We start from the raw sequence: 20,744 nt of genomic DNA on the forward strand, positions 1-20,744 counted from the left end.
AAGCCAACCTATTGCCCGTTGATGCCCAATTCCCCAAGGGCTCCTGTCTTGGGGGAGGCAGTCCCCAAGTTCCCACCCTTCACCCCATTCTATTTTCAGCCTTCCCATCTCCCCTCTGCAGCTGTGGCATCTCCTGCCTTTTAGCCAAGCCTACCCGAAAGCCCTCCTTCACCCAGCTGCCAGCTTCCTGAAGGACAACCTGGCACCTACCTTCCCCCAACACCTTTTGTGGCTCCCTACTGCCTCCCAGCATGAAGCATGAATTCCCACCCTAGGACCAGGCCCCGACTCCTCTCTGGCTTCCGTCACCCATCCATTGACTTTGTCATTCGTCCTTGACTCTGTGCCTACTATGGGCCAGGAGTTACAGGTACACCAGGGTACCAGAAAGTGCAAGCCCTCTTCTCAAGGACCTAGTAATCCCAGTGGAATTTACAGAAGAGGACACTGAGGTGCAGAGAGGTGGTGTGACATGTCCAAGTCCCGATTCCAAGTCTGTGCTTTCCCCGCTCCCCTACAGCCTTTTTCGTCTTGACCCTGCAGGAGGTACCCGGGGGTAGAGGACTCCCTAATTAATGTAACGAGAAGGAGGTGCCACGAGGAGAGCTTGGGAGAGTCCCAGTCTGCGGGAACTGTGAGTGCAAAGGCCCAGGGGCAGGATGGAGCCTGGCACATTCCAGGAACAGAACCAGGGCCTGCCTCAGAAGTAGCCTAAAATCAGAGGAGTGAACGGCTGAGGAACTGGTTCATTGGCGAGTGCCGGGCACACACTGGTGTTATCTTGATGAAATGGTTTAAGTTTTTTTTTTTTTTTAAGATTTTATTTATTTATTTGACAGACAGAGATCACAAGTAGGCAGAGAGGCAGGCAGAGAGAGAGGTGGAAGTAGGTTCCCTGCTGAGCAGAGAGCCCGATGCGGGGCTCGATCCCAGGACCCTAGGATCATGACCTGAGCCGAAGGCAGAGGCTTTAACCCACTGAGCCACCCAGGTGCCCCGAAATGGTTTAAGTTTTAGAGGGGCTGAAATTGAGGCTCAGCGTGGAGATGAGACCTGATGAGAGCCACATGGATGGGAGTAGAGCCTGCCGTCCCATGAAGTGTGGAGAGCACGGCACACAGTAAGTGCTTAGCTGATTGTCCCCTCTTTCCTCCCCCACGCTCCTGGCTCCTCTGAGTCCTGGCAGCTGGGGACTGGCAATGGGGAGTCCCTCTGGGATTCTGGTCACCCCACTCCTGGGGGCCAGGGCCGAGGCCATGCGTGGGCTGGAGTCCAGCCCCGCCGTCTGACCAGGCTGAGGTCAGGAGTGAGTGTGCGAGGGTCTGCTTGTGGGTGAGTGGGCTTGGAGGGTGTGTCAGCACGAGCGTGTGTGTGGACATGTGCATGCGCGTGTGTGAGTGTGAGTGTGCACACACCTGGATGTCTTCCAGAAGCTGCTTTCGGTGCCACTTGATCTGCTGCAGCTCCTGGGTCTCCCCGCTGCTCAGCTCTGCTGGGTCTGGACAGAGAAGAACCAGCGGTCACTGGCCCAATCACCACCATCCCTTCCATCACTCCGCTCAGCCACACAGGCTAGCTCTTGCTTCCCCAGGGCCCTCTTTCTTCCAGGGTCACTCAGGGCTTTAGCCCTGATGTCACCTCCTCCAGGAGGCCTTCCCTGACTACACACTCTAAAGCAGTGACTACACACTCCACTGTCCCTTCCGACCCAGCTTTGTACCCTCTTGGTACAGACTCCCTGAAGTCATTTTGTTGATTTGCATGTTTTCTGTTCTGCTCATACTCCCAGCACCGGGAGAGCAGACACGTCAAGAATTTTGCTCACTGTTGCATCCTTAGCCCCCAGAAAGAGCTTGACACATAGCAGGTACTCAGAACACTTGCCGAATACCTTTGTCCTTCCTCAGAACTTTCATTTACCCCTTTCCCATATCCCGGGTTTATCACTCAACCCCTTACTTATTTGGGCAACCAGGAAGTGGTGTATCCTTTAGCCTCACATGCCATTGGCCAGAAGCAGTCACATGACCACACCTAGCCACAAGGGAAGCTGGGAAATGAGTCTTTAGTGTGGCGGTCCTGATGCCCTTGCTATGTAAGATGGGGTGACGGGGTTTTGGGGTACAATTCACAGTCCTTGCTCTAGATACTGAGGCTCAGAGAGATGAGGTGACCTGGCCACGGTTCCATAGGGAGAAGCCGCTGAGCCAGAGTGGGACTTGGATTGGGCTGGCTACAAAGCCTGAGTTCCTTCCTCCTCACCTGGAAATGAATGAAGGGAGACATGTGTGTGCTGGTATTCTGTGCCAGGTGCCACATCGGCGTCAGCGACTCCCCCCTCCTCAACACGTTGTGCATCCTGTTCCATCCACAGCACTTGCCTTGTCAAAATCTCCACAGGCTCCTCATTACTCAGAGAGAAAACTTCTCATCCTGGTCCTGGCCTCCCCCGCCAGCCTTATTCCCCACTATTCTCAGTAAGAGTCTGGCAGTCCCGCCTGCCAGCTCCTCACTGTCCCCAACCTGTCTCTCGGTCTTACTTCCCCACTTTTGCCCATGAAGCTCCTCCACCCTGGGTTGCCATTTCCTGTCCTCCTGCCCATACACTCCTGGACTCTTTTAGGGAACCTGGTCACTTTTCTTTTCCTTTCTTTCTTTCTTTTTTTGGGGGGGGTCACCTTTCTTTAAGGTTTTGCAAGGACAGTCATTATATCTCCCAAATGAAAGCAGAGAGAATATTTTAAAAATTTTAAAAAATTCAATGAACATATTGTGTACAATTGGTTTCAGAGGTAGAGCTCAGTGATTCACCAGTTGCATAGAACACCCAGCGCTCAGGACATCACGTGCCCTTCTTAATGCCCATCACCCAGTTACCCCATCTCCCAACCCCCGCCCCTCCAGCAACCCTCAGTCTGTTTCCTATGGTTAAGAGTTTCTTATGGCTTGTCTCCCTTTCTAGTTTCGCCTTGTTCTATTTTTCCCTCCCTTCCTCTGTGCTCCTCTGTTTTGTTTCTTAAATTCCACATACGAGTGAAATCATATGAGAATTGTCTTTTTCTGATGGGCTTATTTTGCTTAGCATAACACCCTCTAGTTCTGTCCACATCATTGCAAATGGCAAGATTTCATTTTTTTAATGGCTGAGTAACGTTCCATTGTAAGTGTATCTCACATCTTTATCCATTCATCTATCAAAGGACATCTGGGGGCACCTGGGTGGCTCACTGGGTTAAAGCCTCTGCTTTCAGCTCAGGTCATGATCCCAGGGGCCTGGGATCAAGCCCCACATCGGGCTCTCTGCTCAGCAGGGAGCCTGCTTCCTCCTCTCTCTCTGCCTGCCTCTCTGCCTACTTGTGATCTCTGTCTGTCAAATAAATAAATAAAATCCTTTAAAAAAAAAAAGGACATCTATGCTCTTTCCATAGTTTGGCAAGCAGAGAGAATATTAAGGGATCCCTTTCCTTATCTCTCCCTCCCATTGACTGAGCAGCCATCTTGGACTTTGAGATGGCAACTGGGTACTGGGATGGGGAGGCACCAAGCAAGTAGTCAATATAGGGCAAGTGTCCAACACATGTATAATGGGTGCTACATTGTGCCATCTGCTCCCTCCTGCGGGACCAGGGCACCCATTTTCTCAGTGGCCACAGGGGTGGGGTGGGGGCATAGCCTATTGCTGTCCCAGCTGTGTTCCTCCCCAGGAGCCCAACTCAGCCGGATGGAGCTGTCCCTCCCAAGGTACAGCCACTGCATAAAAAGCCAAGACCTTTTGCCTAGTTTCTGGACCTGAACCAGTATTCAGACCTAGACTCTGCTGACTGAGGAGAAGGTCCCCAGAAGGAAGGGTCCTACAACGCTGGGTCAATTACATATGATAATAATGCACTGATAATGACTGCCCTTCATAAGTGGTTCCTTCAGTGAACAGAGGGCTCCAGTAAGCTCCATGGACAGGTCACCCAGGTCCCCGGGTCACCCACTGTGGTTGCACACTATGTCTGCTTGGGTGGGTCACACTATGTCTGCTTGGGTGGGTCCCTCGAGATCTTTCTGGCAATTGGAGCAAAACACCTGAACTTGGTTCCAGAATGGGTGGCTTAGTGTCTGGGGACCCGTTAAAAACTAGATAACTGTTGAACTATATAGCCCTGCTCAAAGGTGTCCGGGAGAGACAGTGTGAGAAGTCCTCCCAGTGGACAGAACTGCGGCAGGGCTCCTGGTCATCGTTTCATGGGCAAAGAGCAGGGGCACGAAGCAGGAATACACATGCAGATAGAGTGTGAAAATTCCCAAGAGGAAATCTAGACTGGAGTCAGGAGGCCAGCAGGGGGAGCTCTCACCCCCTCCTCAATTGCAGACCCCACTGGAGGAGACACACCCTTGCAAGTGGGAAAGATTTTAGCTCCTCCTTCACTCTCCCAGCAGGAGGAAGGAGGCTTTTCTCTTCCCTTAGCAACAGCCCAGTGGATGAGAAAGTTACAACTCAGTGATGAAAAGCCACCTTCTCTTGAGCTCCCAGGTAACTGGGGATTCATTTTCCGACTCCCCTCTCCTCTATAAAAGAGCCTCCTGTCCTTTGTCCTGCGCACTTGCCCAGGGTTTGGCCCTAGCTCGCTTGTCGTGGATTGTAGTTCTACACTATTCTGGAATAAACCCCTCTTTGCTGGTTAAGTAACTGGCAGTTTTATTTTTTAAGGTTAACAATGACCAGGAGAGGATGGCTTGGTCTGAGGCTGGAAAGAGGGAAGGTTGGAAGATTGGGAACAGAGAGATCTGAGGAAGAGAAAGGATGGTCCCCTAGGAGTGGACACGGAGGGTGAGGATTTTTTTTTTTTAAAGATTTTATTTATTTATTTGAGAGAGAGAGAGAGAAAGAGAAAGAGTGCAAGTGGGGGGTGGTGGAAGGGGAGAGAGTGGGAGAGGGAACCTCAAGCAGACTCCCCACAGAGTATGAGCCTAATGCGGGGCTCGATCCCCAAACCCTGAGATCATGACCTGAGCAGAAATCAAGAGTCGGATGCTTACCGGACTGAGCCACCCAGGCGCCCCGAGGGTGAGGGCTTTTTCGAGACACCCTAATGCTCCCTGGCAACCATCCAGCACAGAAGAAAGCCTGCACCACCAAGCAGACAGCATGATCGGCCAGTGACATCAGCCTGTCTCTGACAAGCCAACCCCATGCTGGTACAACTGTCCGTGGGTGACGCCGCCACAGGGCCCGGGCGGAGGCTGCGTCTGGAGCCACTGACCCAGGCTTCCCCAGCTCCGGCCACTGCTGCATGTTCCCGATGGTTTCCCGGGAAGGCCAACCCGCAACTTGGCGACAGGTTGATAACGTCGGATCCCTTCTACTCTCAAAGGCCAGCAGTCTGTCTTGACCGAAAGCCACACATGCCCTGGTCACGCAGTGGCCCTTCCTTCCCACAGATACTCAGTCCGGGCCCCTTTCTGGAGGCTTCCAGACTGCTTGATCAGCCCACTCACTCCGAGTACCGCCCAACATCACACTGGACCAAAGGATTCTCTTTACAGTGAAGCAGGTGTGGGAGGTGCGTATGGCCCGGGGCCCGCTGGTCCTCTCCACCAGTTCGCCACCAGCAGCTGCCGGCCCAGTGGACCAATGGCGTGGCTTTTCGAAGGTGCAGCTGAGGTGTCAGCTTGGAGCCGACATCCTGCTTGGATGGGCACTATCCACCTGGATGCACCGTTAGAAGGTGCTCTGTCCCCAACAGGTCACCGACACGGATCCAGGCCCAAAGAGGAGGAGTGACTCCACGTACCCTCCTCCTGGTGACCCCCACCGGGGAGCCTTCCTTTCCATCCTTGCAACTCTGAGCTCCACAGGCCTAGAGACCCTGGTTTCCAGAGAGGAGGGGGGGAGGTGGCCCTTATACCAGGGGACGAAGCAAGCGTCCCATTAACCTTCAGCTCAAAAACACCTACTGTAGGCCAGCAGCTCTGTATAAATTATGCCTTTTAATCCTTAGAGCCCCTGGAAGAGGCCAGGACCCCAAGAGGCACGTTGACATGCAGCTCCTTCTCTCACCCTCAAGTCTCCCCACCCCCACGCCCTGTGCATCTCCTTTGTTCCCACGGCCCCACCCGACCCCACGCCGACCATAGGCTCCGCACCGGATAACGGCAGGACCTCCCTGTGTCTCCCTGCCTCCACTCTGCACCTCCAATCCAGTCTCCTAAAGCATCCCCGTGTCCTGGAGAGAAGACCCCGAATCTGGCTCAGGCCCACCAGTCCCACACACATGCCCCCATCCCCAGCTCACACTGCGCCGCCCCTGACCCGGACGTCCTTGGCTTGCTTCCACGTGTGCCTTCCCCACGGACCTGTGTGCTGGCTCTTCCCCACACCAGCAATGCCCGTCCTTCTCCCCTCTGCCTGGCAGCTCCCACTCATCCTCTCCCCTCTCAGGGGCCCTCCTATGCGGTGTCTGTTCCTCCTGTCCCCACAGCAGTTCCAGGATCTGCGTGGACCGCTCTGAGGTCTTGCTCAATAAACAAGCGGAGCCGTCTGTTGGGGGGCGGCATGCTGCGGGGGCACCTACTACGTGCCAGGCCCTGTGGGCTCTGGGCTCTCACCGTCCTCTATCCCAGGGGGTCCTCATGACAGCTCTGGAGGAAGGTCTGTCTGCTCTCACTCTAGAGATGAGGCGCCTGGGGCTCAGAGAGGTCCAGTGACCCGCTCGAGGAGACCCAGCTGGAAGATGGTCACACCCAGGCCCAGCTGGGACTCCGAGGCCACCGCCTTGATTTGGATCCTCTGACGCCAGATGTTTTCATGCAAATCATCAAAACCCCAGCCGACCCCAGCCCCGGTGGTTCCGACTTGGAAATGCTGACCATGACGACTTGTTCGAGAATGAAGGCCAGATGCTCAGAGATGCCCACACTTTGTTCCTCTTTCCCCTTCTGGGAGGGCTGAGACAGAAGGCCAGCCAACTTCTTCGAGCTGGGGAGACTGAGACACAGGTATGGGTAGAAAGTTCTCGGGACTGTGGGAGGGCCTGAGAGGTGGGGTGTTGTGCATTTTTTCCTCACAGAGCCTCTTCTGTGGTTTGACGGGCAAGCTCCTGGATCCTCTCCGTCCCCTGTCCCCTCCTGGCAGGATTCTGACCCCAACAGGATTCTGACACCTGTGCTGTCCCAATGGCCACGGGAAGCACCCAACCTTCCAACCCTTCAGCTCTGTGTTTCAAAGCGGGGACTTCTCTGCATTTCAGAGCTGAGGGCAGAGATATTTGGGGGAGGGTGACAAGGACATAGAGCGAGAGCCCAGTGATGCTAGAGTTTCGAACACCGGAGCAGCTCATGGAGGTGCAATTTGCTAACAGTAGTAATAAAACAAACAGATAATGAAAGAAGGACCATAGCCATCACCATGACCTCCGTTGGCTCCTCCCTTGGCTCTGAGTTTCATACCTCCCCAGGGCTGCCCTTGGAGGATGGGCCCCACCGATGCTGCAGGCTGGGGCCGCCCTCTGTGCCCGCGCCTAGGCCAGTTGGGGGTGCCCCGGTGCCCACCCCAACCCGTTCCCCAGCTCCTCCCAACTTCCCCTTTGTCCTTCCTCTTTCCCATCGTATTTTTAGAAATCGTTCTGCTTGCAGACCCTCTTCCAGGACAGCTGGCCTTGCTTCCCCTTTCCAGGGCAAGAGGAGGGTGCGATCCTGGGGCCCCCCGAGGGCAGAGGCTTCTCAGAGTCTCGGCGTGAGGGGCACTGGGGCAGAAGGGGGTGTCCGGTGGCGCTGCTCCCCGGCCCAGCCCCCGAGGCTTTGTGGGTGTCGTGTGGCTTCCTCCCCACCCCCGGGCCAAGCTGTGTCTATTTTTAATTGCACCCGGCCTCCCTGCACCAGCCCAAAGGTGCTGTCTTTGGTCACGTAGAGGCTTTAGCTGCCTGGACCTCTCACCTTCCCAGCAGGTCCTGGCGAAGGGGGACTGATCTGCTTCTGGGCAGAACACAGGGCAGGGGGGGAGGCTGTCCTGGGGGACCTTGGCCACCATCCTGTCAATGGTGCAGACGGGGAACTGGAGCCCACAGAAGGAAAAGGCCCATCACAACCACCGGCGGGTGGGTGCAGAGCTGGGACCCGAGCTGGGTGGGGCTGACCCCCAATCCCTACTTATTCACTTTCCCAGCTCAGGCTGGGGTGGGGGGACGGTGTCCACTGACAGATGATGAATCTGAGCTCGGAGAGGGGAAGTCACCCGGCTGTGGAGGGGCATTGATTAAGACCCACTCTGGGTAAGGGAGGATGACCTTCCTTCCCTCCCTCTGACTCCTCCAGGAAGTTTTCCCAGATCTCCCCGCTCCCAGGTGGAAGGAGTCGCTTCCTCATCTGCCCTGGGTCATTGAACTGCAGGATCTGTCCCCCTCCTCCCCCACCTCCTGGACCAGCAGCTTCCCCACGGCCGGTCACTGTCCCTAGCACTGCCCAGCACAGGCCCTGCACACGGGAGGACTGCGGATGGCGTGAATGAGTGAATGAACCAACAGTCCACGGAGATCTCAAACCCGTCAGCGCGCCGCCCGCACTGACTTTACTCAATCCTCTCTCCACCCAGGGCCAGCCTCAAGAGAATAGCTTCTGGCCTCCCGCCTCTCACAGCCCAGGCGAACCGGTGGCTCTGTCTCCTCTCAGGGTCTTGTCCCCGCTCTGGCCGCCTGACTTCGAGCAAGTCAGCCCTCCCCTCCAGTTCATGTCCGGAGCCTCCGTTTCCCCCTTAGAGAGACAGCCGTCCCTGTTCTGAAGGATCTCAGTCTGTGAAGCCCTCAAAGAACAAAGTGCTAATGGCGGGGTGATGGGCCGTGTGTGCGGGCGTGACCTCCCTGCCTCTGACGGCCTCCTAACTGCTGAGTGACCTGGAGCCCCACGCCTCCTCCCTGTGTCCCCGCTTGTCTTCTAGGCGCGACCTAAGACATATGCCCAGGAGCCTGTCCAGTCTGTGAGCCACATGACACCCAAAGCCCAGGGACTGTTGAAAGGGATGTGTGCTTCCCTCACTGTGCTCCCCAGAGCCCGCGGGAGGCCCGGTGGGCGGGGTCAGGCCCCGCTCTGTGAGGTTTTGTTTGAAGAAAAATGGTTCTATTGCTCACAGGGTAGATGTCCTCTGAACCCGGGGACTGGACAGCTCCTGGCAACCCTCGTCCTCCGGACTTCCAGGCAATGCTGGGGTATTCTGAGTACAGGGCACGGACGCATTGTCCCGTTCCTTCTCCCTGCCTTGCAGAAACCCAGCACCACCTGTTGTCTCCCCCACTGACTGTGCAGACTGTGCCTCTCCTCTTTCCCCCTGACACACGGTCCTGCTCACTGGGGAGGGTCTCAGCCAGGTTTCTCTGCGGCTCCTCCCCAGGCCCCCTTCAGCGGCGATCTATGCGGTGGTCTCAGCCTCCCCAAAGGCTGTCCTTACCCCCAACTCCTAGAGGCCAAACGGGAACTTCAGGGCCCTTGTGCTGCCCAGAAAGCCATTGTCACCAACGCCGTCATCTGCAACTTGAGCAATCTTTCTTGCACTGACGGTTCCTTTCCCCCTGGAATATTCCTTCCCCAGAAACCCATATGGGTCACTCCTTCCTTCCTCCAGGTCTCTGCCCAAATGCTATGTCCTCCTGACCTTCTCGACCACCTTCTCCCATCGTCCTTCCCCTACTTGGCTCTTCCTTCTCTTGCTTGTCTCCTCCTGACATATTCCATAAATACCTTTACTGTCTGTCTGCCCCCCTATAGCATGAGCTCAGGCGGGCAGGGGCCCGGCCCGCTTTGTTCACCCGATCCCCAGCTCCTGGAGCACAGCTAGGCAGCCAGCCTGAGCTCATAAACATTTGTGGCTTGCTTCTGAGTTTCCCACCTGTCTTAGATCTATTTCTATACCGATTCCTTCCAGGATCCTGTGAAAGCAGGCACGATTGTCCCCATCTTACAGAGGAGGAAACTGAGGCCCAGAGAGGTTGGACCCAGGTGCTTACCTGGGTGGCACAGGTCCATTCTGAGGTCCTCAGGAGGGGTGGCCCGTGCTGCCGCTGCCTGCTGACCCAGCTGCCGTTGGAGCTGGCCGGGCAGAGATGTGTCACCTCGGCTCACAGCAGGCCCCTTCCGGGAGGCCCCGCCCAGAGCCGCGTGGGGAGGAAGTCAGTCCCGTCTGCTATGATCTGGTCTGTAGGCTCTTGACGCAGCAGCACTTCCTAAAACCAACCGAGTTTCGTGTTGCTGGGACTCTTTGCATTTTTGGGTGTGGGCAAGGGAGATTTAGAGACAGTGGAGACAAACAAAGGGAGGGGTTGGGGGATAAAAAGAGAAAGTGAGAGAGACAGACCACACACACACACACACACACACACACACACACACGCATGCGCACACATGCGCACATCGTGGCTGCTGACTGTTGGGGGATACAGTCTTCTCCAGGGGAACAATGGGCCGTTTACTTAGCATCTTCCCTAGATAGAAGCTGAAGGGTCACCTTTGGACAGCTGGGCCCCCCAAATTCTACTCTACAAGCTCTTTTGTCTGCTCTCCCCTGGGAAAAGGAAAATGGATTCAGAGCTAAGAAGAGCTTTGCTTCCCCTCAAGGACACGTCTGGCTTTTTCCTGTCCAGTGACCAACTGGAAGTTTCCCTCTTCCCTCAGGCTGCTAGGAAACTCAAAGTCAAATCTGAAGCTCCTTTACAGCTGTTCGACTTTGGGGCCAGACTCAGCTGTGTGACTCTCAGTTTGGCCACTTGGGACCAGTGAGGACTTAGGCAAGGTCACTTATCTGCCGTGAGCCTCAGTTTACTTCCATGTAAAGGGGGAATAAAAATCCTCACCTCGGGGTTATAGAAAAGATGGTAGGAGAGAATGTGCATAAGACACTTGGGACAGAGTGGGTACTCCATGAGCATGGTCTCCCTTTCCTTTTGGTTTCCTTTTCCTTTCTGGTTAAAATTCCCAACTTTATTTCTTGTGCCTTTCTGGCAGGTTGATTCAACTTCTTGATGGAACAAAGTTTCTGTGAAGAAATATCTATAAAATAAATGCTCACATGGTGTAACTTTGTGGCACCCATAGATTCATTCATCTGTTTCCCTACGAGGCTGGAGGTCCCATGAGGACAAGGTCACCTCCATGTCTCTGTGTCTGGTAAGAGCAATGAATGAACAGATGAATGAATGAATGAATGAGTGAAAAGAACATAGGGGAGACAGTGTGGTTGATGCCAAAGTTGGCTACCCTTTCTACCCTTCCCTGTGTGCACCCCCCTCTGCAAGGCTACTTCGCATGTGACACTCTTCCCGTCATGGGGTAGGGTCTGTTTCTCTTTCCCTTGAATCTGGGCTGTGTCTCTCTCTGGCCACCTGCCTGCCTGGCTGCTATGGGAACCAGCCTGGGCTACCTCGCTGGAGGATGGGAGGCCAGGCGGAGAATGGCCCAGCTGTCCGGACTGCTGTCTGGTTGCAGCCTCATGAGTGAGCCTGGCCAACACTGGGAGAAGGACCGCTGAGTGGAGCCCAGCCCTCAGGCAGGGTTGTCCTGTAGCACTGTGAGAAATAACAGTCGTTTGCTGTTCTGAACCCCCAACTCTTGGGGTGGTTTGTTATACAGCAAAAGCTCACTGATACAGGTGAGATTCAATGCCTTCATTTTATTGAGGTGGAAACTGAGGCTCATTTTTGGATATGCTTGACTGAGTTGGAACTTGAATTAGTGGCCTGCTCAGGACCAGACCCGCCAGTCCTGTGCTCTCACCTGGCTCTTGGAACCAATCCCCCTACTACCCTTGGGCTCATGCCTAACTCAAGGTCATTCTTGAAGAAACTTGTTGAAACAGTCTCCATAGGAAACTAGATTTTTCTCTCCACGTCTGGGTCTGAGACATGAAAACTCATTTCCTGGGTCACTTCAAAAACAGAAATGGGAAGGAAGGTGTCATTCCCCATGTAGAAGAGTTAACACAGCAGGACCGGGACTGTGATCCATTACAAGTCCCGCTTGCAGGTTTGGCCTTTGGCTGCTGTCTGGGAACTTGGGTTTCTGGAGGGTTCCTGCTGTTCCCTGAGGAGAGAGGCTCGCTGAACCTAAACTGTGCAGACACCGTGGGTTATGGCAAACACCTGCTTTCCTTCTGGGAGTTTGCAAGTTGGGTGTATGTTGGGCAGAGGGTGCCTACATGACCAGCCCCCAGTGAAAACCTGGGGGGCTGAGTTTCTTCTGAGCCTCCCGGGTTGACGGCATCCCCCATGCGTTTGCACGCTTTGCTACTGGAGGATTTGGTGTCTCCTGTGTGACTCCATCGGGAGGGGTCTCTTGGACCCTCGTGCCAGCTTCCTGCGGACCTCACCCCAGGCACTTTTGCTGGGTTTGCCATCTACCCTTTCGGTGTCATAGATCGGAGCTGTAGGTAGGACTTCGTGCGGAGTTCTGTGAGTCCTCCACGTGAATGACTGACACTGAGGGTGGTCTTGGGGACCCCTGAAATGTGTCCTAATGCTGCAGCCAGCCTCAGTGGATGTACCTTGCCTTGGGACACAGGCTGGCATCTGGGGCTTCTCGTTCTGTCTGAAGGGCTGGCTGAATGGTTCAGTTATTATGACTAACTCATTCTCTAAGACTCAACTCAAACACTACTTTCTCTGTGAAGCCTTCTGTGGCTGCATCTCTCCATCCTCTGCCGCTCCAGCCCTGTTCATGTCTAACAGCTTGTATACAAGTAGTCTGGGAAGGAAGGACCCTCTCATTGTGGGTGGCAATGGGTTTGGTAGATTTAATAGGAGAGGATCCATGAGGCCCTGGATTCAAATCCCAAGTCAGTACTGGCTAACTCTATGAATTTCTCCCATCTGAGCCTGGTGTTTTTGTTTTTTGTTTTTGATTTTTTGTTTTTTGGTCATCTGCAGAATGGGGACAGATAAAATTGTATTTCTTTATAAGAAAGAGAAAACCCAAATAACAGTGGTTTAAAGAAATTAGAGATATATTTATCTCTTATGAGAAAGAAGCTCGAGGTAGGTAATATAGGACTGTTTTCACAGAAGCCTGGGAATCAGGGATCCAGGCTCCCTCTAACTTTTTGCTTCTATCCTCAAGGTCTCCTCATGGCCCAAAGTGGCTGCCTGATCTACAGCCATTGTGCCTGAATTTTGGGTAGGAAGAAGGATGAAGATGGGAAGAGCTTCTTTAAAAGCCTTCTCCCTGAGGCTCTTTCTGGCCTGAGGTCAGCCCTTTTCCCTGAAATGGGTCTCTGCTTCTTCCATGTGAACTATGTGGAGTCCGTAGTTGCTTATGGGACCAGACACAGCAGTCTCCAGACATGGGATCTGGGAGGTCTTTAGACAACCTCCACCACCAGCATTCATGGAGCGCTCACTACATGCCAGGCACTGTGCTAAGTGCTTGCACATCCTTTCATTGAACCTTTTCCAGAGCCGCACAATGTGTATTACTATCCCTGTTTTACAGATGTGGAAGCTGAATTCAGAGGGGTTAAGTTACTTGCTCAAGATCACACAGCCAGGAAGAGGCAAGCTCAGATTCTGCATTGTCTGACTTCATTCCCACTCTAAACTTAGGCAAGCATCATTTCAAATATTTGGAAAGAAGTTTAATGACCTGCCCACCCTTCGGGTGAGAAATAGGAAAGGTCCAGGACTTGGATTCAACTGTAGTAAAACCGCGTAGGTATTGCTTTCTGTGGCCCCAAAGCTCAGAATTCCTCATCTGCTGGACATAGTTGACTTGAGGGCAAGAGAGCTGGAAAGAGCTTAGGGAAGGTCTAAATCAATGACCTCCTTTACATGTGGGTCAGGAGATCTGCAGAGAGAGGGTCTTAACAGAGTGAGTAAGGGGCAGAACCTGCCCTTGAACCCACAACTGGCTGCACAGTTGGAGTAAACCTTCCATCGATCCCATCATCCATCCATCCATTCAGTAGATGTATGTACATCCACTACGTGCCACGTGCTGTTCTTGGCATTAGCACAAGATAGACAAAAATCTTGGGCCACATGGGGCACATGGTTGAGTCATCTGGGCTGGGTGGGACGTGGCAGGTAGTGGGTAGGGTGTGTGTCTGGGATGAATCATCTCTCAAGTCCCTCCCTTTCATAATTTTCTCTGATTTCTCATTCTTTCTCATGACTTGGAACTCTCTAGTTCTGCCTGGCAGATGGAGCACCCCTGAATCTTGGGACTATTGAGGCTCTGGGCTGTGAGACCCCAGCTGCACGTGGGGCTTTGGAGGGAGCTTTCCAAACATACCTGATATCCCCCTGACCTGTCATTCCTTGTCTAGGTTTGGCCACAAGACTTACTGGGAGCCTGTAGCGCAGAGGGACAGGAGGAAGCTGGATCTGGGGAATGGTCCATGGCTCAGTAAGTCAAAGGCAGGAGTGAAGGTCAAGGGCAGAAGAACACACTTTGATGTCCAAGTTCATATCTAGAAATTGCCCCTAGCAAGATAATTGCACACATGTGGAAGAGGATGAGCCCATGAAGGTTCTTCCCAGCAATCCATTGGTGACAGGGGAATTTGGGAAGAGTCAAACACTCATCAGGGACTGAATGGTTAATAAATTGTGCTGAGTCCAGATGATGGGCCTGTGTGAGTCATTGAAGAGAATAATGAGGATGTAGAATTCAAGCATCTTTTGGTTTTCAGTAAATGTAACTCAGTCTGGCTTAAACTGGGATTTACTGGCTCAATTCCTGGAGAGTCAGGGATGTGGATGACCTTGCAGATATAGACATCAGAGACTTAAGATGTCTCCCTCTCTCTCTCTCATTCTCTTCCAATTCTTTCAGTCTGTCTGAGCTATTTCCTTCTAAGATGGGTTTTGTCCATAGGGCAGCCAGCCCAGCCAAAAACAGTGCCAGGCTCACATCAGATCACCTTTGACTTTGGAAAGACAGCTTACAAAAAAACAAAAAAACAAAACAAAACAAAAAAACAACAGGGAAAGTCTCTGTTTGGCTAGACCTGGGTCACGTGCCCATCTCTGGACCAATTCCTGTAATATCATAGGAGGAATGCCATGATTGGCCAGGGCTGGGTCACATGCCCAGCCTCCCGGTAAGGAGGGAGGTGAGAGGGGGAGGATAGTCCCACCAGAACTGCCAGAAGAAGGGCAGTTCCTTGAAGGAAGGAAAACTGGATAGAAAAGGCAACAAATGTCCACTCAAAAAAGTTTAGACTTTTTAGTTTCTCTTGTTTTTTATGATACAGATGATCCTAGACTATACGGATTGCTATGGAACAACCTAGGGCTGAGTGTGGGAGTGTTTACAGATAGAACGGGGGTCAGCGGCAGACTCTGGAGCCAGGATGCCTGGCTCTCACCGTGGTCTTGGGCAATTCATCCCCAGTTGCCTCATCTGCAAAATGGGCATAATAATAATGCCTACTTCATGTCATCACTTTGAGAATGAAAGAAGTTAACCCATGTCAAGTGCATTTGAGAGGTGGATTGGCCTGTTGTAGGTTTTCAATAAATGTTAGCTGTTGTAGATGCCTAGAGAGAGGTTGTCAGCCTGACAAGGGGCAGGATGGCAAGCTAAATGAGGGCACAACAGGGAATGGTGGGGCTTGTGGCAAAATAGAGAGGTTTGTCCCATATGAAGTGGGCAGCTGGTCCTTAGGACCAGCCAGCTGTTGCCTTGAAAAGATAAGAGCCTGGGATGACCGGATCTCTGTTTTCAAGGATCACAGGATTTATAAATTTGGGTGTGATATTAATAAGCAATTAGTTTTTTAAAAAATTTACAAGGGGCACCTGGGTGGCTCAGTGGGTTAAAGCCTCTGCCTTCTGCTCAGGTCATGATCCCAGGGTCCTGGGATCAAGCCCCGCATTGGACTCTCTGCTTAGCAGGGAGCCTGCTTCTCCCTCTCTCTCTGTCTGCCTCTCTGCCTACTCGTGATCTCTGTCTGTCAACTAAATAAATAAAAAATCTTTAAAAAAAATTTTACAAAATGCTGAGCTGGAGAGCAAGGTGAAAGCCAACCCAACGGGTGTCTCTGACTCATGGCTTACCTGTTTGATGCCTTGGCTACCAACACATGATGGAGATATTCACCAAAATGTTAACAGATAGATTGCCTCTGGGTTGTGGGATTTAAGGTGGTTTGAACTTTCTGTGCATTTTGTGTTTGTCTGAGGCTTGAACTCAGATCCCAGCTCTAGCCTGGGGTGGTCCGGGGCACGTGACCTGACCCTGCGAGTCAGCTTCCTTACAGGCAAAGGGAAGGTAAGAATGCCTCCTCCTTCTGTGTGGAGGAGGAGATTGCAAAAGCAAAACGCGTAAGGGTCGTGGGGCAGGATTCAGAGTACAGGTGTATTTGGGATAAAGCACCAGCCTATATCTAGCGGTGCCCCCCCAGCTCAGCTGTCTGAGAATGTGGGCCCTCCCCAAATGTTTGAGTCTGAGCATGGGACTTGCAGGATGGAATTTCGAGGAGAGGGGAGATGTTAGGTGAGAGTCATCCTTTCACACTGAGTAGGCGGCCAGGATTTCCTGAGTGTGACCCCGAGCGCTGGGTGTTGGGGACAGAAAACTCAACAGCCATGGCCGGCCCATTCAGTGAGGCCTCCCGGAGCAGGGATGCCCATGCAGAGTCTTGGATATCTGTTAAAGAAAGGAAAAAAATCCTATGGAAGGTCAAGCCAGAGCATGTGCTTCAGGGGAGGTGGGAGGTGGGAAGGGTTCCAAGTTGAAGGAACAGCATGAGAAAAGGCTCAGAGGCTTGAGATGGGGAGAAGGGTGGGATTGGGAGGAATCCAGATACCAGGCCCTAGTTCTGCCTCAGGTCTCCCCCTCCCCCGACTCTACCCTCCACTCAGCGGCTCCCTGACTCCCACTTCCCCTTTCCAACACAGGCGGCAGGCGTTTTGGGCTGGGACTGTAGTTTCTGCTGGGGACAGGAATACACATTTGCACATCAAGCATATGTACACGTGCATGTCACGTGCACACAGGAGGTGGCCCCGGGCTCTCCCTCCTCGAAAGCTCACTGAAGTGGGGCCCGGAAGAAGCAGAAGCCTCCAGTGCGCCTCGGTGGAGGTGGTCTGGAAAGGTCCAGGACATTGATTTAGACCTTCCCTAAGCTCTTTCCAGCTCTCTTGCCCTCAAGTCAACTATGTCCAGCAGGTGAGGAATTCTGAGCTTTGGGGCCACAGAAAGCAGGTCTGTGCTGTGGGGTGGGATGGGGCCAAGTCCTGGCCCTTTCCTATTTCCCTCCAGGACCACAGAAAGGTCCAGGTCTGTGCTGTGGGGTGGGATGGGGCCAAGGTGGGGCAAACAGGGGACAGCGTCTCCCTGCACTGGGCTCCCCTCCCAGTTGCCAGATGGCAACACCCACCAGGGCTCTGCTGCTCCTCGTCCCCCTTGGCCCAGGCAGGTCCCTGCTGACACCTGGAGGCCAGGGATCCTGGGAAACGGAGCATCTGGCATTTGCAGCAGCAGGTGGGAGGCGCGCTTCCCCAGCCAGGGAGGGGGGATGGAGGGGGCGGCTGGTGGCAACCAAGGTGTTAGCCTATGGGGCCCTGGAAGGAAATGCTACCGCAGGGACAGGGTGAGGGGATGGGGGTGGGGAGGAGGGAGAAGGTGGAGGCCCAGGAGGAAACCAAGCAGGTCGGAGACCCCGAGATGAGGACCTTTGAAGAAGTGGTCAGCCGTGCCTCCGGTGGGTGTTGGGGAAGTGAAGGTGTCTGGGCGTCCGGTACGTTAGCAGCTCGGGGTGGGAGGTGGTAAGGCAGGGGGAGCTGAGGAAGTGGAGGCAGAGAGATGCGATGTTGAGAACAGATCAAAAGGTGGGGTCCCCAGGAGCGGGGGTGGCGGTGGGCAGGGTGTTCTTAAGAAGGAGCGACTCTCCTGGAGTCAAGGGCCGCTGGCAGGAGGGGTGGAGGGCCCGGAGCGGGGGGTGGTCAGCCCAACAGGAAAGGCCAGAAGATTCTCCTGGCCCAAGGGCATCTCCAGTGTCTTTACAGACTTAGACGCAGAAGGTCAGAGGGGCTGTGCAAACACGCAGCTGTGCCAACCGGCCCAGCCTTGGTTCTGACTTGTGTGTTCTTGTGGTTACGGCTGAGTCATATTTCTGGGACAACAATTCGAGTTATTTGGGAAGCCACTTCTCTAGAGTTTTTGTCAGTCCTTCAAAGATTGGAATCTGATATGTGAGGATTTAAACTTATGGCAGGTTCAGTCTACCTCGGAGGATTTTTTTTTTTTTTTTTTTGCTCGAAAGTGCGATTATAGACTTTAACAAAATGATCTGTTGATACTTCCTGCCACTTTGGGGTCATCTCTGGGTAGTGCTGGGGCTCCCTGGGACATCCTGCTTTGAAAGCCAACTGGTCACATTATTCTGCTTAAAGACCATCAGGGGTTTCCTGCCACCCTCCAGATGGCATCGAGACTTCACAACATGACCGGCAAAACCCTCTGGAAGTCGATTGCTGCCCGCTGCCCTGTGCTGCAGCACTAGGGACCATCCTCCTTTGTCTTGATCAGTCCATGTTCTCATGCCCCAGGGCCTTTGTATATGCTACTCCTTCCACCTGACTTACCCATCTCCTCCCCATCTCTGGCCAACTCTTACCCACGCTTTAGGTTTTGGCTTAAACTGTGCTTTCTCTGGGCATTGTGTCCTAACCCAAATGCTCATGGCTCCTGTATACTCTGCCAGAATCCTAGAACCCAGCACCCTAACTGCCTGCTTAAAATTGGTTTTCATCACTGGAGCATGAACACCCTGAAGGATGAGGCTGGGTCTGTCTGATGGGCCTGCGGTGCCATTGTTGAATGAATAATAGCAGGGGTGGGGGGCCAGGGATATCTCACATCAGCTCTAAGGGCCTGTGGATCCCTGACTGACAATGGCCAGCGGCAGTCAAGTGCCATCTAACTAAGGCAGCCAGCTGCCCAGCAGGCTGGGGTCGGGGTGTCTTCCCCACTGCTGACCTGAGTCAGGTGGTAACACTCCCTCCCAGCGCAGCTCTGGAAAAAAGTGAGAGCAGAGTCTATCAGCAGTTTCCAGCCATTTCCAGCGTTGAGCTGGGGCCCTCATCTTTGCTCTGAGGTCGGCCCTTCCCATATGGGCAGGGCAACTCTTCATCGAACTGTTAGTTGTCCAGAAGCTGGGTGACATAGCCCAGCTTGTGAGCTCGTGACCCCTGAGTCCCCAAACATTCTGCTGGAAGGTCCTCAGGGGTGTCTGAGGTCTCTCCCCCAATGAAGAGAAAACCGTGGCAGGGGCGGGAGGCTGGAAGCCCGAGCACTCTGAGGGTCATTTTCATTCTTTTTCCTACTGCCTTTTCTATCCCCCCAGCGGCTCCTCAGGCTCCGTGTGCTGGGGAGGAGGCCACGTCTGGTTTCTCCGTGTGACCCCAAGTCTGTGGGGGTCCTGAGACAGGCCTGGCACAGATGGGGGACGCACCTTGCCCAGTGTCAGCACCTGGGGGGAGGGGAGAGAAAGGACTCCTGACTTCCACTTGCTAGAGCCTTCTATTTGGACCTGACTTTTGAGGCCAAGACTTGGGGCCTTGCAGGTGGGGGTCCCACTGGGGAGCGTGAGGGCACAGAAAGAGCACGGGGCTTGCTCTCAGGCTAAGCCAGCCTTCCCTCCCTGGCTCTGTCCCTCCTGGCCACGTGATGGGAGCTGGGTCACTTGGCCATGCTCAGCCTTGATCTCCAACTCTGCAAGGTGGGACTTTTGCTCCCTTAGCCCTTAGACATGCCCAGAATGCTTGTCCTCTACCTTCTCTGGGCTTCGGTTTCCTTTTCCACAAAACTGGAGGAAATGACATTTCCTATGGGGATGGGTGTGAGGGGTTTCATGGAGGAATACACTAAAGGCAGCTGGCGTTGGCCTGGCCGTGGGGCACTGGGAGGGCCTGGCTTGGGTCCTCAGCTTCTGGGGGTCAGCTGGGGGGTGTGGTAGGGGGCCTAGGGTGGCATGGTAAGTGTCCTTTTGGTCGCCCCCTTCCTCGGCTTTCCTCGGAGACCCGGAGACCAAAGGCAGCTCGCGGGCTCCTCCCTGTGGTGGCTGCAGGGATGACACCCAGAGAAGCCACAGCCTGGGCCTTGGGCGGGGGGGAGTGGGGGGTGGATGGTGGTGGTGGGGGGTGTCTTTGGGCAGTGACTGTGGCGGGGACTGGAGGCTGAGCAGAGCCCAGCAGCCCTGACGCTGTCTTCCCTTTCCCTGTCCACTCTGTCCCTCATGACCCTCCATTGCTGGCCTCAGGGCAGGGGTGGAGGTGAAGTGGTGGGGAGGGGGAGGGTTGGTAGGTAGGGCCCTGACCAAGGGGAGGTGGGTGAGGTCACACAAAGGCTGGTTTAGATCCTATCTTTATTTAAGTGGTGGGTATTTTGTCCACCATGATTTATTGCTTTGACTTTGACTTATAAAAAGATCACAAAATATTATTTCACAAATATTATTTCACTTGATTCATGAAGTTTTGGGTTCCCCTTTGATTCTGTGCCTGAGGTGATGGGATTCCACGCCTCATCCTCCCTCAAGCGTGTTGGGGGGAGGGGGCAGGTGGGGTGTGGCTGGGTAGTAGCTGGAATTCCAGAAGGCTCTCATGGAATCCCCCTGACTATTCCTTTGTCCCCCCCTCCCAGCCTCCCTCCATCATCCACCATCCGTCCCTTCATCACATGTCCATCTGTCCATTTGTCCATAGTTAAGAACTTGCATTCTGCATTCAGATGGCCTGAGTTTGCATCCTGGCTGCCCATCCTGGGGGACCTCT

General features: G+C 53.8%; 1 protein-coding gene across 1 annotated transcript in view; it reads right to left on the reverse strand.

Moving 5' to 3' along the window:
- Positions 1-10,106, reverse strand: part of CYTH4 (cytohesin 4) — a 30,050-nt gene extending 19,944 nt beyond the window's left edge. Inside the window, exons 1-2 of the mRNA XM_080811624.1 lie at positions 9,984-10,106; positions 1,416-1,498 (exon numbers count right to left, since the gene is read on the reverse strand). Coding sequence (XP_080667750.1) covers positions 1,416-1,498; positions 9,984-10,002 — 102 coding nt within the window. The 5' untranslated portion in view covers positions 10,003-10,106. The remainder of the gene's footprint in view (positions 1-1,415; positions 1,499-9,983) is intronic.
- Between the last annotated feature and the right edge of the window lie 10,638 nt (positions 10,107-20,744).

The sequence above is a fragment of the Martes martes genome (genome assembly GCF_963455335.1).
Source record: "Martes martes genome assembly, chromosome: 8".
Taxonomy (NCBI): domain Eukaryota; kingdom Metazoa; phylum Chordata; class Mammalia; order Carnivora; family Mustelidae; genus Martes; species Martes martes.